The 17592-nt window shown below is 42.4% G+C and overlaps 1 protein-coding gene across 2 annotated transcripts in view; it reads right to left on the reverse strand.

Moving 5' to 3' along the window:
• Positions 1-767: 767 nt before the first annotated feature.
• The window catches only part of LOC116946135 (germ cell-specific gene 1-like protein), a 74313-nt gene continuing 57488 nt past the window's right edge, over positions 768-17592 (reverse strand). For both annotated transcript variants that reach the window (XM_032961025.2, XM_032961024.2), the window contains one exon: positions 768-2777. In XM_032961025.2, the coding sequence (XP_032816916.1) occupies positions 2465-2777 (313 nt within the window). In that variant the 3' untranslated portion in view covers positions 768-2464. The remainder of the gene's footprint in view (positions 2778-17592) is intronic.

A 17592-nucleotide genomic window follows, 5' to 3' on the forward strand; every position in this document is an offset into this window, starting at 1 on the left:
CTCGAGTCCCCGCTGAACCAGTTTCTCCATCGATATCATCTCAAGGGATTGGTGGGGGAGTGGGGGGGGGTACCCTCCTGGCTGCATGTGAGATGTGGACTGCACTCTGAAAGTGCAGTACAACACCGCATATGCGCCCGACGAGTTCGCCATCAACACCCAGTGCTCGGTGTCGATTTCATGTTCTGCAGATGTTCGCAAATGGAACCTTTTCACGGAGCGACGTCGTTTTATTTTTTAAATCTCGAGTCCTTTCGCCTCGATTCGGAAGCACAGTCAAGCATTTGACCCATATTTTAAGCAGTTTCTACTCGAGTTGTGTGCCCAACAATCTATTTGTGGTGGCAAAACTGTATTTTTTCCTAAATGATTTGATATCAAACTTTGTTACGTATCCGCCTAGACCTCACTTTCCAGGGAGTCGGGAATGCGACTTAATACTGTATTACACTTAATAAACATTAGGTGACACAATGAAGATAAAATGTCATGTGATCATAGCTGTCAACCCATACGGTTTACCCGTATTCTTGTACAGGGAAATTTAGTTTTCAGGTCCATACGGCGTACAGTCGTTTAAATATGGGCAAAACAATGTTGTCTATTTGTTTGTGTTTCTCCCTTGTGGTGGGACTTTGTAGGATGAACGTTGAGATGTATAAGGGGCAAGGGGGGTGACCAATAAGGTCTGAATTGGTCTGTAATAAGGCAGGGCACTGGCAAGGGGTTGGCAGGTTTGGGTGACACACACGAAAACTCGGTCTCAGTTTTCATTTTCATGATTTTCCTCGTTTTTATTACAAACTTTAAAACTGAGAGGGGTGAATCGCATTGTACATCGTTGCAATGGTTTGTGCTCAACTGCATGACGATGATGCTTTTTTTTGTTACTACATTGTGTTTATCGTGTGTAAACACTGATAAAATATTCCGCTTCTATAACTTTATCTTCAATCTGCAACCATTTGTAAGGACCCTGGGGAGAGAAGTGAATTGATCTTAAACCAGAGAACAAGAAAAATAAACAGAACACGTGACAAAAAGTGTCGATCCAAAGGCATGAATGTAATTGTTTCATCGATTAATCAAGACAAAAACAAATCTGTCTACTTCACAGTGAACAGTACTTTAAGAAAGAACTATTGCAAACCAAATGTGATCACACTCATATGAAATGTGCCAATAATAGCCGGCATAGTATAAAATAAACTACGTTTATCTATGATCCCCTTATGAAGAAAAAAATTGTACAACAATTAAATGGACATTTGCTTAACAGCTACATTATAAATTCCAGTTTTGACCGTAAGTTGTATAGCTTTATACAATACTGATTACAAAAAGCCACACTAATTCCATAGCATCAAAAATAAAACAGGTTTTAAAATTGCCTTTTACATGCACGGCTGGCTGCCTGTAGCCCAAGCACTTCGGAGCCATTTCTATTTACGAGTTTGCGTAATTCGGGATCAAACGATAAGGTTAGTTGCACCGATCGGGTTTGTCTACGCACAAATAGATTTTCCACCCAAGGCACAATGCCTTTTCCGTCTTGGTCACTCACAGATTCGTTGTTGTTGTTGTTGTTTTCGTTCGTCGTACTTTTATCAATTTAACATTCCTAAAAGGGAAATTGTCTTTGGAAATTAAACGACGAAAAAAAGCGTGCCATACAAGTCGGACCTTTCGTCCATCAACACACAAACAGCAGGGGGTTTTCTCCTGTTGGTGATATTCGACACATTGCCAGGCCTTGCTTACTTTTGAATTGTTTTCTCAGTCCGGCACTCCGTGGTGCATCACTTGCGTAGCAATGGGCCCAGGGAATCAGCAATGGTGACACGTGTTAGGAGGTTAATTTATTGACGTCACCATGCACAAAAGAGAGAATATTTCTGAATGCTCCACTGAGACATGTCCTTAGCACCCATGAAGCCCCGCGTTATTTCGGAGCACCCTCGATGCTGCAGAAATGAAGAAATCCTTGGGCAGAATCAATACGGCTTATATTCCCCGTCTTGTCAAGGAAATCTGGGTGTGGGGGTCTTTAGGACCATGATTAATTGCTGTAATCTCCCTCCTTTGGATCCACACCTGTGCTCAGTGACGCACGCTTATTGTTTGGCATTCAGCAGGGGTCAGGCTAACGGGGCTGACTTAATGAGGCAGGCCGCACCGGGGAGGGAAAAATCTCCGATCGAAACGAAGGCACAACCTAAACTGATGCTTCACTGCGAAGGGGACAGGCGAGTGCTCAGTATTCAGTCTGCACCGGAGCGAGGCACATCGACGCCCAACTTGGTGATTTCAAACAAACGTGACGCGCCCCAACTTGTGGAGTCGTCCGTGCTGCTTTCTTTGCAAAAGCTGCCACCCGGGAACACATCCTCTCGTCTGTGCCAAGAGCCCAAGAGAGCGCACGCGCGCGCGCAATGCATCCCGTCCAAGAAGAACGGCGCGGTCTTCAGCACTGCTCCTCCTGCATGACCTCGGGCACTCTGTTGAGGTCGATGAAGGCAGTCGGAGCGGATATCCTGCGGCTTTGGGGGTTGGCAGCAGAGGAGGTTGGCAAGGAGATGCCGCAAGCGCCGCCCTCCACAGCGTCCGACAGGGAGATGACCGAGGGCGCCTCCTCCTGCAGCAGGCTCTGCTGCGTCTCGGGGTCACGCACCAACAGCAGCCGCCTCCGGCAGCGGAACTCCAGCACCGTCTTGGTGTACGAGTTGAGGGTGGTCACCGAGGCCGCCATGCAGCACGTGAAGGAGCCCCACGCCAAGCTGTCGAAAGAACGTGAAGGAACGACGCGAATTAGGCTCGCGATGATGATGATGGCGGTGATAATAAGGCAGGCTGGATTATTGTGTGGCGGGATCGTTGGGAGAGGTGCTGACGACTTGGGGGAAGCGTTCGGCCAAGAGTGGATTGACTGTGGCTGATGATGATGATGATACTAAGGCTGTGATTGTTTAGAAAGCTTCTGTTATGTGCTGTTGAAGATCGCTCAACAATTTTGGGTAAAAAGCCGGAATTACTCCACCGTACAAAAGGGTTGTTGTCAAAGTTTTAACCACGCAATTCAAAATAATGTTTATAATTCTTGAATGAAGGATTCTATCCTAAAGTAAACGCTGTTTTTTATGTGGAGAGATAAAAGGAGGTCTGTTTACATGCTGATTTAGAAATACCCTAGAAGTTCACATTGTGGGTACGAACACCACAATTAATCCACGACTGGCCAAATGCTTTCCATACTGCCTTGCCAGTCGTGGGGTTCGATTGCCTGCTTGTCCTTCGCCTTCGCTAAATACAATAGTGACATTTTGCCTTAAAAAGTCATCATATGGTGCTCTACCTTTCTTGGGAAAAAATATATTTTCTACTTATAAAATAACTCCAAATATTATTTCTTGAATGAGATTGAAATTCGTTGCCTTTTTATTTTTTCTTTCATGTCGTCTGCATCATGTCAGATGTGGTGACGACATTGAAACGTACAGCAAACAGTATACCATCGTGTTAAAAAAAATGTCCCAAGAGAAGACAGTGTTACAGAGTTATTTCTTAAAAGTGTATAATAATATAGACCTCACATTAAACACAAAACAATGTAATCACTCACGTTATTTTGGCGAAAATCAGTAACAAAATAAATAAGCAATCTATATGTCCTTCATATGACTATCTCTCCATATATTAAAAAATAAATGACACTTTTCATCAAACACAATGCCTTCTGGGAGTGCCGGACTCTCCTGATGAGACAGTTTACTTGTGTCGAACCAATGCTGTTGAAATTATGCAACTCCCATTTATGAACGTGACCTGACCCACAACCGACCCAAAAACCACATCTCCGGCCCGAGCTGAGACCAACCTGACCCAGTTTAGGACTCTACCCTGAAGCAGTTTGGAACAAACGCGTATTGCCTTGTTAACTGTATTACAGAAACACACTCCCGTAAGATTCAGTGAAACAATCGAAAATATCAAGTGCAGTTACGGATATTTATTGCATTAAACTTTTACCGTTTGCATGATTAAGATTAATCAATTGTTAGTGCAGGTGTAATATGCAGCATAGCATGTCTACTCGAGCTCTGCGATGTATACGCTTGTCATGCAGTTGCCGTAAAGCAGTCACTTAATTTTAAGTTTCCCTTGGAAAGCGCCTTTTCTTACCAGATGGTTGTTACAACAATGAAAGATAGTTGTTACAATAAGTAAAGATGGTTGTTACAATAAGTAAAAGTGACACTGAGTACGTCTGGTGAACGTTGATCCAACACCAATGTCATGGGGGCCTCAAGGGTCAACCCAATCGGCCTTTCCCCACACAGATCTGCCACTGATGTCAGTGTGATACAAGTAAACATGGAAACTTGGTGAATGGGGCATTGCCGTGTTTACATATATGCAGTACTTTTTCCTCTCCAGATTTTTGCCACTAAGTGGCGAGATGTATCATCTGATCCAACTACACATTAGATGAGCCACGGGATGGTTTGTTTTCTTCCTCTGTGGGCATAAAAACAAGAGAAATGTGTCAAAGGAAGGAAGAACAAATTTGACCTCAGGTCTTCGCTCATTTACCAGCTTCACATTCCCTATTGCCGTTCAAAAACTGGAGGAAGAGCCTTTGCTATTGATGCCCCCAGAGTCTGGAATGCTATTGCCAATAAACTGCAACTTGAATCGCTACCAATGAGATCTTCTCTCAAAACTGCTCTAGAGGAGTTGTACACCCCTAGCTGCCACTGCTATTCATTGGCGTAAAATAAAATAAAATGTTTCGCTCCGGATGACGCTGCAAAGTATTATCTGTATTTTGATTTAGCTTGCTGATCTTAAAAGTGCATTGAAAAATGTGATACTCCGACTGATGCCTCTGTTGTTGTGGAGTAACTCATGCAGCCAGCTATGGCTCTAGGATTTGGTGTTACATGTTATTTATGTAGTTTATTGTAAAAATTCGGTCACAGTCCCTGTGATCACTGTTACGTTGCAATTACGGCTTTATTTTTTGGTGATTTGGAAAACGTTTTTTTGGTTTGGACATGTTTGTTTTGTTGTAGTACGGAGTTAGACTGATGGCTTTAATCTAAGTTTTCTTGTGGTTGCTGTTGTTGTTTGTCTTGCATCCCACTGGGATTTTTTCAGGAATATTTTGCTTTTTTTCTTGGATTTTCTATTTGCACAGTCACATAGTCACTTTAAGATGTTTTTCTTGTTCATGTTTTTGTTTTTTTGTTTGTTGTGCTTGCACCCAATTCAAGAGCCGAATAGCTCACAGGGCTATACCCAAATAAATAAACTGAAACTGAAAACTGTACTTTGGCGACAACTCTTACGGATCGTGGCAATGTTTACAAATGATGGGTCAATCTGCTGGAATTAGGAGGTGAGTCATGTTTTTGGTGACTCGAGATAGTTGTAGGCCAGTTGACACTTCAACTTCAGCCCATGTCACCTGTGTTAGAGAGGCTGATTTTGGGTGACAGGTCTGAAGGAATTACATATTTCAAGGTCATTGTGGTATCTACAGTATGTGTGTAGAACTTCTTTCACACCGCACATAGCCAACCGTGCTAATCGGAGGTGCGGTGGAAGGATAACAAACTATGGATCTGTGTGTGAGTCTATGGGTCTCTGTATTAGTCTGTGTATGTATCGTCTTTGGTTCTTTCGGTAAAGTCACGAAGAATGAGAGTCAAATAATAAAATAAAACAATAAAATTCTCACTATGTATGTATGTTGAACTTATTTCGCACCGTATGTAGCCAACTGTGCTAAATCGGAAGTGAGGGACCCGTGTAAGAACGTATTGTATGATAATCCACGGCGAGTTGAATTGCGAAAAGCACGTGACGATTGGGTGCCAGTGCATATGAAGGGAAGACCGGAACGCAAACGGCTATCGACCTTCTTCGTCTTGCTGCTCCATACAGACAATGGTGAGCAGCGTTTGTCAACAAAGAGTAACGCAGGAAGAGTTGAGCCGCTGCATTTAAATTGATAATTTAATCTTCATGGACAACAACAGATTGCATGTATCCCAAAGTAGAGTGCATTGTATCAAAGAAATGAAAACCTGTGAGTTTGTCCATGTAGGTGATGGCCTCTAAGATGATGTGAATGTGACCACAGGTTGGGACTGCCGGTGAGACCAAGCTGGGGATTTAAATACAAAAAGAGCAGGAAAAGAGTTCAACACCCATAGTCGATGAGAGTAAAATGTCAGAATATTATTACGATTCTCGACAATCGGTGAACATCAGCGACCTTTGTTGAAGATAAACTGAGGATGGGGATTAGTTACCATCTCTCATTCACCCATTGGGGTTGCGAATTTCATGTTTTCTGCGACGTTTGAGATCAGAGACCCACCTTTTACCCGTCTGTAGGACCTTTTTGCCAGTGTCAAGATATAACTGCTCTACCCGAGCTATAAGTCTTCTGATGCTTGCATTGTCTTTGTGCTATTGACATTGCCAAAATATCATCGTCGCTCAATCACTTCAAATAAAGACTACGGGTCAGCCTGATGAGCCAAATCACCCAGTAGTCTCTTCCATGTAGCCTAACTCTCACACACACTCACATACACATACGCGCACATGTGCACACAAAAACAAACATGGTTTGTTGTAATATTCTTGGTTCTTTCGGTAAAGTCACATAGAAGGGAAACAATAAAATAATAGAAATATAAAACAATATTATTTTATTGTTTCCCTTCTACGTGACTTTACCGAAAGAACCACGAATATGAATCCCTGCAGTCACGAAAGCTTTAAATCAAAATGTATGGTTTGTTGAACTTTTGAATTTAACACTGGTGGTGAGACAAGGCCATAAAGAACGCTGTCTCTGGCGTAGGCCAATCAGTTGCAAGGACAATGCCATATATTATCAAATCATGTTTGTTTGCATGTTTTGCCACATAAAGTGGTTAATGCACACTTGATGCCTTGCAAAAGGGCATCTATTTTGGTGTTTGAACATCTTGACACCTCCTGTTTATTGCCAGAAATTGTCAAACCTATTCTTATGTTTTCCCTTTGCTTTTCCTGGTATTTAATTTGTATTGGTATAGCTGGTACATCTTATACGTGTTAGGTTTCTGTCCTCTCTATTTATCAAGCAACAAGCACTTCGAAACACTTTGTGAATTGCACTTTTTAGAAATGAATACTGATTGATTCATAGGTTAAGAGGATACTTCGATATTGTGCTGGCAAATTATTCAGTTTTATTTCCACGAGACCAGGTGCATATAAGATTGAGTGCCACTCGGGTGTTATTGGGTGCCTGTTGGTGTGCGTCTTGTGGCATTATCTATGAGAAAAAAATGTTTGCCAGTATCAAGATGATAATGGCATAGTTTACCAAAACTAGAGTTGGAGGCACTTTAACCCTGCTGATGGGGTTCCTTTTTGGGAAGCCAATGGTCTGTTAATATGAGAGGGAATATCGACCGATTGTTTTTATGTACGTTCAACTTCTTTAGCACCGTACGTAGCCTAGTTGGAGGTGTGGGGGAAGGACAACAAACAAAACACAAAGCAGTTCTAATAAAATAGTTTTCATTCTAGATTTCAAAGTGCACAAGTCCAGTGGCTTCCTTATATCAGAAGGAAGAGCGTTCCCGACGGCCGCGGAAGTGCACCTGAAAGCGCGCGATGCAGTGACCGTCTTCGTTCGATGGCTACAGCCAAAAGCACATTAACTGTTGATTTGTTTCATTCGTAATAACTGTTAGTGAGCAGATAAGATGCGCTCAGTGTCACACATAGTGCCACAAACCTGTGGGTTGCAAGCTCCGTGAGCATGAGATAACGTCAATGAGTTTACTCAGCGATTTGCATTTACTATAGAGAGAAATTAGGAGTTGTTCACGTGTGAACTCGAGTTAAAAGCAATTATAACAGGCCATCTTCCTCGCGCCCAACGTACGTGGCGGTCACACACTCGCGAACATCAAGTCGGCATTCATTTCTTGTGAATTATAATTTTTTCTCTCTAAAATGTTACCGTATTTTTAAATAATGTATGCTCTACTGATTTGTACGTACTTTTATTCGTATGAAAAAAAAATACAATTGCAAAACAAATAGTTCCATGAGAGATGGCAGGAGGTATTTCGACTGAGTATGGAGCGACTTGTGTCGGTTTTCACAGCTGTGCTGGATGCAAGATAGCAGCAGCTGGCAACTCAATATCATCTGTGTTCGAGGGGGGGGGGGGGTGGGGGGGGTTGGAGGGGGGTGAAACGTGAGCTCCATCCAGTTACTGCAGAAGCTCCCTGCACGTCGGTCGAAACGTCAGACATCGTGCCTGACAACACGTGGTACAACCCAGAAAGACAGAGAAGAGCTCATTGATATGATACTCTCTACTTTCACTCGTTGGCGTCTACTTTCGAATAAAGGCGCTTGACACGAAGCCTGGAAAGATAGTTGGCACAATCAAGTAAACCAATTTTGGCCACGATTTTTTTATTTTTGTCGTAGAGAATTGGGAAACGTTCCACGATGTGGAATCACACGATCCGCTGATTTCTCCGATGCGAGAACGTACCCAGTCCCACGTCCTGTTTTCGTGGCCCATCGTCCGCACGGTCATGGCGGGCTCGGGGGTCGAGGCGTGGGGCTTGAGTGGGGAGCGCTGAGAGGGGGTGCCGTGCCCCCCGCTGCACGCAAACTCATTTGCATGCTGCCACCCCCTGAATGGTAATTTGGTAGTTTGGCGAAGAAAGTCCTGAGGGTGGAATTTTACGTTTCTGAAGCACCCAAAAAGCACAAATTTATCATAAATGCCGAGGCTGTGTCTGCATTTATTTTCTCAGCCATTGTTTTACATGAACATTGGGAGCAGAGTATGTATCTGCCCGTCTCTTTGGTTACACGCCATGACGCTGAATAAACAGCCATTGTGAGTCTTGGAGAATATGCCATAGGATGGCTTCTACTTAGCTATGTCGGCCTGCATGTAAGACCACAGTATCATATAATGTATAGATACTAATTTTGTTTTAATATTTGCTTTTTGATAAAAATGTGACCAGTTTGGCCAGAATGACTGTCGACATTGTTTGTGAATTAAAGACAAACATAGGTTTTTTTTTTTTTTTACAAATGATAATTACCAGCATAAAGGCAGTTTTCAATTTAATGGTTTAAACAGTAAGATACATTAGGTGACATGAATACGTGGAAAAAGTTCACGGAAGGTTAAATTAAGAAACCCGTGAAGTCAGCCTTTGACCAAAATAAGTGGCACCTCATTATCTGGAGGAAGCTAATCTATACGTGGCAGTGTCTGGTTTTCTTTTTGACATGCATAGAAAATAAAATGGCTATATGGAAAAAGAAAACCCTATCAAAATTCAGACTATGTATTCCATAGAATGCACAGAACACAAATAGTTCTCATTTTACAGATTCCATTCAGGCACCTCAAGTGATCTTAGCCGTGGGCTCGTATCCTGCAGAGCTAGTTCATGGAAGTTGTGAAGATGTGGTCGCCTTTAATGAAAAATAAATTGCACGGGTGGATTCTGTCTAAACAGAATAATGATATGTACAATAAGCAAACAAAAATCTGCTCCCTTGCCAGCTTTTCACAAAGTATTTTTTTTTTATATCCCAGCTAACAGAGCCCCCATTTAAAGTGCTCTGTGGTACTGATGAGAGGTTTTTTTCGTTCTTGAGGTCATGGCAGGGATGCTGTTCTGTCTGCCTCCGTGCATCGACAGAATGCCCCCCACCCCCCCCCCCCCCCCACGTGACTCCTGAGAGTACCTCTGTTGTGTTGATGGAATTGGAGCGCATTTAACGCAACAACAAAAACATCGTGAGATGGCGGCATTTTTGTCACGCTACGATGGGGCATGGTAAAGTTACAGACGAGCTGTGCGCCGTTTAATTAACGTTATGGCGCACGAGCGTGTGTTGTGAGCTGCGCTCGACAGTCTTTGTATCCCCAGCGCTGATGTGTACACATTGCACCGCGTACTTGTTACAGTTGAGTTGAAATGGCCTAGGGGGGCCCAGGTCCGGTTAAGACATCACTCGCCACTGATGCTAGCCGTGGTGGTCTTTACGATAACCTAGACCCTAACCCAGACTAAACGTAACCCAGACGCTAAGCCTCACCCAGACCACAACCCAAACCCCAACGCAAACTACACGTAACCCACGCAATAACCATAACCCACCTCCGAACTCCGATAACTCTGAACCAGACCATTGAAGCTCTGTCGTCCCGACAGTTCTGTTCCTTCACCTGAAGAAGGCTACTTGTGTTGTGGCAGAAACGTCGTGATTTTTGTTGTTTTATTTTTTTTACCTATGACCTACGTGACTTTACCGAATAGAACCAAAGAGTAATTAACGTTCCGTATGTAAATATATATTTTTAAGAAAATCCACATTTTAACAAGTAGTTTTGATAAAATTAATAGTTTTTGTGAAACATTTCCCCATGGAAGAGATTCATATATCTGTGCATAACAATCTACGTAAACTAAAATATCAGAACATACACCAGTTAACGTAACCTCGAGAAGAATATGCTAGTAAATAAAATGTGCAAATACAGTAGAAACCTACTGTTTTTAATCATAACGGGGGAAGTTACCAACATTATGTTGTCAACTGCAGATGTGTTTGTATTGTGTGTGATGTCATGTATGTATGTAGAACTTCTTTCACACCGTACATAGCTAACCGTACTAAACGGAGGTGTGGGGGAAGGACAACAAACTAAACACAAAAAGCAGTTCTGAGGATTTAAAAGTGCATAGCTCTGGTGGCTGCCTAATATCGGAAGGAAGAGCGTTCCAGACGACCGCGTTGATGAATGTGCAGTTTGCCATTTCAGAATATGGTGAGGGCCAGGATTGCTGATAGCCACTGTAAGTGAATTTACGTTAAAGTGGTTTGGTTCGTACCAACAGAATCACCTTCTGAAGAAGGAAGAGGATAGATTTAGCGTGAAATGCAGCGCAACCAGCAAGACGTCTCAAGACGAGAACTTGCTCATGGTGATGGTTTGTTTCGGTGCAAAAGTAGAATCGGATTGGGATTTTACTGGCGTGGAGCAATAGGCAGATTCGGCGAGGAAAATGAAAGAGGAGAAATATTGTTCAACCTTTGCTTGAGCAATAACCCAGTGACAAGAAGCACACTGGCCCAGCAATGAAAAACCTCAGAGGAAATGAACGTGGCCATCACCGGATGGGAAAACAAGATGAGGATGACAACGAGATGGAAATCAAGTGTACCGTCATGTAGATCATTTGCAGCTGATATTGGAGCAGACCATGAACTAGTTTGAGCATCAATGGGACCAACGCTGAGAGCAAATGTAAAAAGCTCCAATATGCAAAGTCCATTATGTGGACCAGATAAAAGAATAAGAAAGCAGGTGGAAGTACAAAGAAAACCGAGATATAAAAAAACAAACATATCACGATAATGTTGCAAAAAGGCAAGGACGTTGAAGAGACATAGAGTGGTCTAAAAGCTGGGATGACAAAGGCAGCTCCACAAATATCGGCATATAAAGAGAAGGTGAAACGATACTGTGTGGATGGATTTAAGATTAATTCCTGAAATTGTGCGACGCCATTGGGAGACATTACTAAAGAAGATGAAACATTTAAAAGCCAAGTAGAAGACAACTGAGCACAACAATTAAGCAAATGGTAAAAGGGAAGAGACGGACATTTCTGATTTATAAAACAGTGCAGAGAAGTGGAAGAGTGTGCAACACACATCTACCCAGAAATCCGATGGCGAAGCGGAAAGTTCCTTTTGAAGACAGTGTCGACGAAGCAATAACACGGAAAAATGCTTGAGGAAAAAGCAGCACAAGATGAAAGGTACAGTGAGGGAAAAAAAGTATTTGATCCCCTGCTCATTTCGTACGGTTGCCCACTGACAAAGAAATTATCAGTCTATAATTTTAACGGTAGGTTTATTTGAACAGTGAGAGACAGAATAACAACAACAAAATCCAGAAAAACGCATGTCAAAAATGTTATAAACTGATTTGCATTTTTATGAGGGAAATAAGTATTTGACTCCCTCTCAATCAGAAAGATTTCTGGCTCCCAGGTGTCTTTTATACAGGTAACGAGCTGAGATTAGGAGCACACTCTTAAAGGGAGTGTTCCTAATTTCAGCTTGTTACCTGTATAAAAGACACCTGTCCACAGAAGCAATCAATCAATCAAATTCCAAACTCTCCACCATGGCCAAGACCAAAGAGCTCTCCAAGGATGTCAGGGACAAGATTTTAGACCTACACAAGGCTGGAATGAGCTACAAGACCATTGCCAAGCAGCTTGGTGAGAAGGTGACAACAGTCGGTGCGATTATTCGCAAATGGAAGAAACACAAAAGAACTGTCAATCTCCCTCGGCCCGGGGCTCCATGCAAGATTTCACCTCGTGGAGTTGCAATGATCATGAGAACAGTGAGGAATCAGCCCAGAACTACACGGGAGGATCTTGTCAATGTTCTCAAGGCAGCTGGGACCATAGTCGCCAAGAAAACAATTGGTAACATACTACGCCGTGAAGGACTGAAATCCTGCAGCGCCCGCAAGGTCCCCCTGCTCAAGAAAGCACATATACATGCCCGTCTGAAGTTTGCCAATGAACATCTGAATGATTCAGAGGATAACTGGATTAAAGTGTTGTGGTCAGATGAGACCAAAATGGAGCTCTTTGCCATCAACTCATCTCGCCGTGTTTGGGGGAGGAGGAATGCTGCCTATGACCCCAAGAACACCATCCCCACCGTCAAACATGGAGGTGGAAACATTATGCTTTGGGGGTGTTTTTCTGCTAAGGGGACAGGACAACTTCACCGCATCAAAGGGACAATAGACGGGGCCATGTACCGTCAAATCTTGGGTGAGAGCCTCCTTCCCTCAGCCAGGGCATTGAAAATGGGTCGTGGATGGGTATTCCAGCATGACAATGACCCAAAACACACGGCCAAGGCAACAAAGGAGTGGCTCAAGAAGAAGCACATTAAGGTCCTGGAGTTGCCTAGCCAGTCTCCAGACCTTAATCCCATAGAAAATCTGTGGAGGGAGCTGAAGGTTCGAGTTGCCAAACGTCAGCCTCGAAACCTTAATGACTTGGAGAAGATCTGCAAAGAGGAGTGGGACAAAATCCCTCCTGAGATGTGTGCAAACCTGGTGGCCAAATACCAGAAACGTCTGACCTCTGTGATTGCCAACAAGGGTTTTTGCCACCAAGTGATAAGTCATGTTTTGCAGAGGGGTCAAATACTTATTTCCCTCATTAAAATGCAAATCAATTTATAACATTTTTGACATGCGTTTTTCTGGATTTTTTTGTTGTTATTCTGTCTCTCACTGTTCAAATAAACCTACCATTAAAATTATAGACTGATCATTTTTTGTCAGTGGGCAAACGTACAAAATCAGTAGGGGATCAAATACTTGTTTCCCTCACTGTATATACAAGACTTTGAAGAGATATCCGGTGCGCAGAACCAAGGAGATGATAGAGTCTGAGAGGAAATTCCCAGAGAGAGAGAGAGAGCACTTTTCCCTATCATGCAAGAAACATAAAAAATGTCTCAAATGAGGGCCTGAAAATAATAAATACGAGTTACAGTATTTACGTTCCAACAAATATCTTAAAAGTATGCAACCTTTTAACTGGATGACTTCATAGGCTTCAAACAGACCTTTTGACAGCATCTGGCAGAAAGGGCTATGGCAGGTTCGGAGAATGAAGGGCAAAGCGGAGAAGTTGATCAGGTTGCGAGGAAGCGTCTCCAGGCGGTCGGTGAGCGCAGTAAGAGTTGACAAAGGAATGAACAGAATAGCTCAGGACAACTGTAGGGGTAGAACCAGTGCCGGATGAAGCTAGTGCGTGGCCTGTAGCATACGTTATAAAGGACCCCTAAATATACAAAAATACAGAATTATTAAAAGACAAATGTTTAACTTGCATAGTAAAGTAATTGTATTTTTTCCTTTGCTATACAGCCAGATAATACGACAAATCGCTAACATTAAACACCCAGTCGTTCATAAAAGTTGAAGGCAATATAGTACTATAGTAATCGAGCAAGTGCAGAATCACCGAACCGGAATTGATAGCTTGAAAGCATTTAGCGTGGAGCCCTTGAAAGTGCGGGGCCCATAGCTACATATGTAGCTACTTTTGCTGTTTAGGATAATCCGGCACTGGGTAGGACAGGGATGCACACGGTCACTGATCTAGATCAACGTCTTGTCAGAAGCTGCAATGACGCTAGCATGGAAACAAGGACGGCCCAGTCATGGTGCGTAGCGAAACGATCGATAACGTTAGATTCGCTGAAGATATTGATGTTTGTAGCTGAGGCAACAGAGGACCTGCAGAGACTAACTGATAAAGAAGCTCAGAGAAAGTAATAGATTTGGATTGTGCATCAACAATGGAAAGACAAAAGTCACGGCGATTGGAAGACAAGAGGCCCAATAAAAAATAAAGGTGGAAGAAAACAAGTTGGAACAAGTGGACAAATACGTGTGCCTCGGAGGCTCAGTGACACCAAACGGAAGCTGTGCAGAAGACATCAAGAGGAGGATTGCATTAGTTGCGACATCCTTTTGAAAGCTCGGCAAAATACGATCACTTTGAGATGTTATTTACACACGAGGAAAAGCCAAGGCGTGTGAAACTACAGTCGTTGCTTCAATACAGACGTATGGCTCTGAATGCTGGAGAATGGGAAACTCCCAAATACCAAAATCAACAACTGCAGAAATGCGCTGGGCAGAGAAGAACAGCGAGGAGTGTCTCGGCTAGAGACACAAAGACGTGAAGCCATGAGAGAACGGCTGGGACAGGATCTGGCACTGGTCAAGAAGATCCAAGAGAGGCGACTCTGGTGGTTTTGGACACGTGGTCGAGAATGGATCCACAAAGAATACCAATCGTGGAATTACACACAAAGACAAAGATCCCCCACATAGCCTGAGCAGACTAGTGGAGCAAGTGCTGTTGGCGAGCAGCACCTATGAAGGCCGGGACGGAATACGAGGGGGTGGGTGGCCAGCACCACGCTTGGCCGCCTTTGTCTCCCCTGCGGAGATGTTTACACACTGTACTAGGTACTCGTTTGAGGCTGAGTCGACCTAGGGGAGGTCCAGAACCGGTTCAGATAATCGTCACTGATGTTGGCTTTGAGCGGGAATCGAACTCGTGTCGCACACAGGCACACGCAACAGGGAATACAGGAACAGCACAGTTCCACTGACTAGTCTGACACAGTGAAACTTTATCCCGAAATTTAAAAAAAAGGCGGCAGTTAAAGTAAGCCGTGAGGCTCCCGCGACACAGGAACAAGGTGGAAAGTTGTCAATCGGCCCCATCGTCTCGGCAAGAAGACAGAAGGGAACTGAAGAGAAAAGAGAGTTTGGTACAAATTGGCATCACATTTTATGAGGCACATATGTTTTGGTGAAAATATTTTTTTTTGGTCTTCTAATATAGTGATTGCCAGTTTCACATTAATAAGGACACGCAAGAGCAAAATTCGAAATCAAATGGACAATGTCAGATTCTGCCGTGGATTTTTGGCAAAATTTCAGCACTGAAACATCACCATGAGGATAAATTAGTGGTTATTTTCTCATATAAATTATATTTATATCCACATAAAAGTATGAGCAACCATTTCTTTGCACAAAATGTATACTTAAGAGTCTGGAACTGAGGCCTGCATATAATTGAGCAGCAATAAACTGACTGTCATCACAAAAAGCGCAGGATTTCAAAATTGCCATTATATTGCACCAAAATAATGTAACAAAAACAAAAAAAAACAAAAAAAAGTTTGTCCCTGGGAAGTAAGTGTTATTTTCTAATTGCTTATGCCTCAAAAGTACAGAAAATTGCTATTATTCCCCATAAATTGTGCTTTCGTGACCAGGACACAAAAGCAAAGTTAATAATCCACATCATTAATAACAGTGTAACAAATGTATTTATTTTGTGTTCCTGGGTAGTGTTATTTCCTAATTGCTTACGCCTCAAAAGTACAAAAAGTGGCTATTATTCCCCACAAACTTTGCTTTTGTGACCAGGACAGTGATATTTTGAAATGTACCTATTTTCAATGAGAAAACGTGGTGCGCATTTGTGTCGTTCCTTCACATAGAGTCCTGGTCACAAAAGCAAAGTTTGTGGGGAATAATATAAATTTTCTGTACTTTTGAGGCGTAAGCAATTAGAAAATAACACTTACTACCCAGGAACAAAAATCGTGTTACATAATTCAGCTATACCAATTATTGCAGTCATTGCGTTCCCATTGAATTCACAAGGAGACGTTTTTGCACACATTTTTTTCTTGTAACTGTTTACCACCGACCAAATATATCCTGCCTATTGAAATAAATGTACAATTTTAATCAAATATTATTGACATATCAAAAAAGGGATATCAAATGACAAACGGGCCTTGTGGATGTTTGCTGATGCAGAATTGACCAGTTGTCTATGAATATTGGCTCCTGGACTTTGCAGTGTCTGTCACGAGGTGGTAAGAGCTTTTGTGTTTAGGCTAATATGTAATATTTCGTTGCAAATACTAACTCTCGGACAGACATTGCCGTAAGTACACGCCGTCGTGAATGCCGGCAAGACAACGCTTTCGCACACTGCAACCTGTGCATATGATCTACTATTGGTATCTGATTAAGTGACAGTTAAGTGGAAACATGTGTGAGGCTCATTATTTTAAGGATAGCAAATCAGATCTTATTAGGCTCACTTTGAGCCCAATGAGGTATCACAATAATTGCTTCGTAAATTATAATACTTTGGCAGAGAACAATACAGCAGACATCTCTCTGTCATGCCGAGTAAATATCCTAGGACGAGACGATTATTAACTCGTTTTCTCCATGCATGATGCAATGTAATGGTACAACTTGAAGCAATGTGTCTCACCAGGAGCCTGCACCCGAACCAATGAATGGCTTCAATTCCTGATGGCTCAGACTGGCCCTGACCAGCAATATCTCCCAACGCCGTGCAGAAAAAAACATATTGATTTCTGTGGCATTGCATAGACTATTTTTAATTTAATATCTACCGCCACTCGAGCAAAATGAATTGTTTGCAGGATAAGAAAACTTAAATTATATGTCTGCCCAGGGAAGGGGAGGAATAATGTGTGTGTGTGTGCATCAGTCTCAGTGGAATTTAATTAGTTTAATGACAGTGGCAATAACACTGGGTTTTAATGTATTCATAGCAAATGCCAAAAAAATCTATTTATCACTAAACACACTCAGAAAAGTGGATCGGCCACTACACGTATGATAATTTTATTTGTGATTGCTTTATTTAAAGGTCTGACAAGGCGATTTTCAATGAAACGTGTCCTGACAAAAGAATAAATGTTCCTCTTTTAATTAAGACGACTTAAATTTGCGAAACCGTCATTTGTACGAACGTGTCATTGTTATAATTAATTGGCGATGCCACACTACCAATAACGTGTAAATATACAACACCTCAAACCACATACACTAATTGCCGCCTAAGA

This window comes from Petromyzon marinus, chromosome 26 (assembly GCF_048934315.1).
Source record: "Petromyzon marinus isolate PM22_M1 ecotype Great Lakes invasive population chromosome 26, UKy_Petmar_22M1.pri1.0, whole genome shotgun sequence".
In the NCBI taxonomy this organism is placed as follows: Eukaryota; Metazoa; Chordata; class Hyperoartia; order Petromyzontiformes; family Petromyzontidae; genus Petromyzon; species Petromyzon marinus.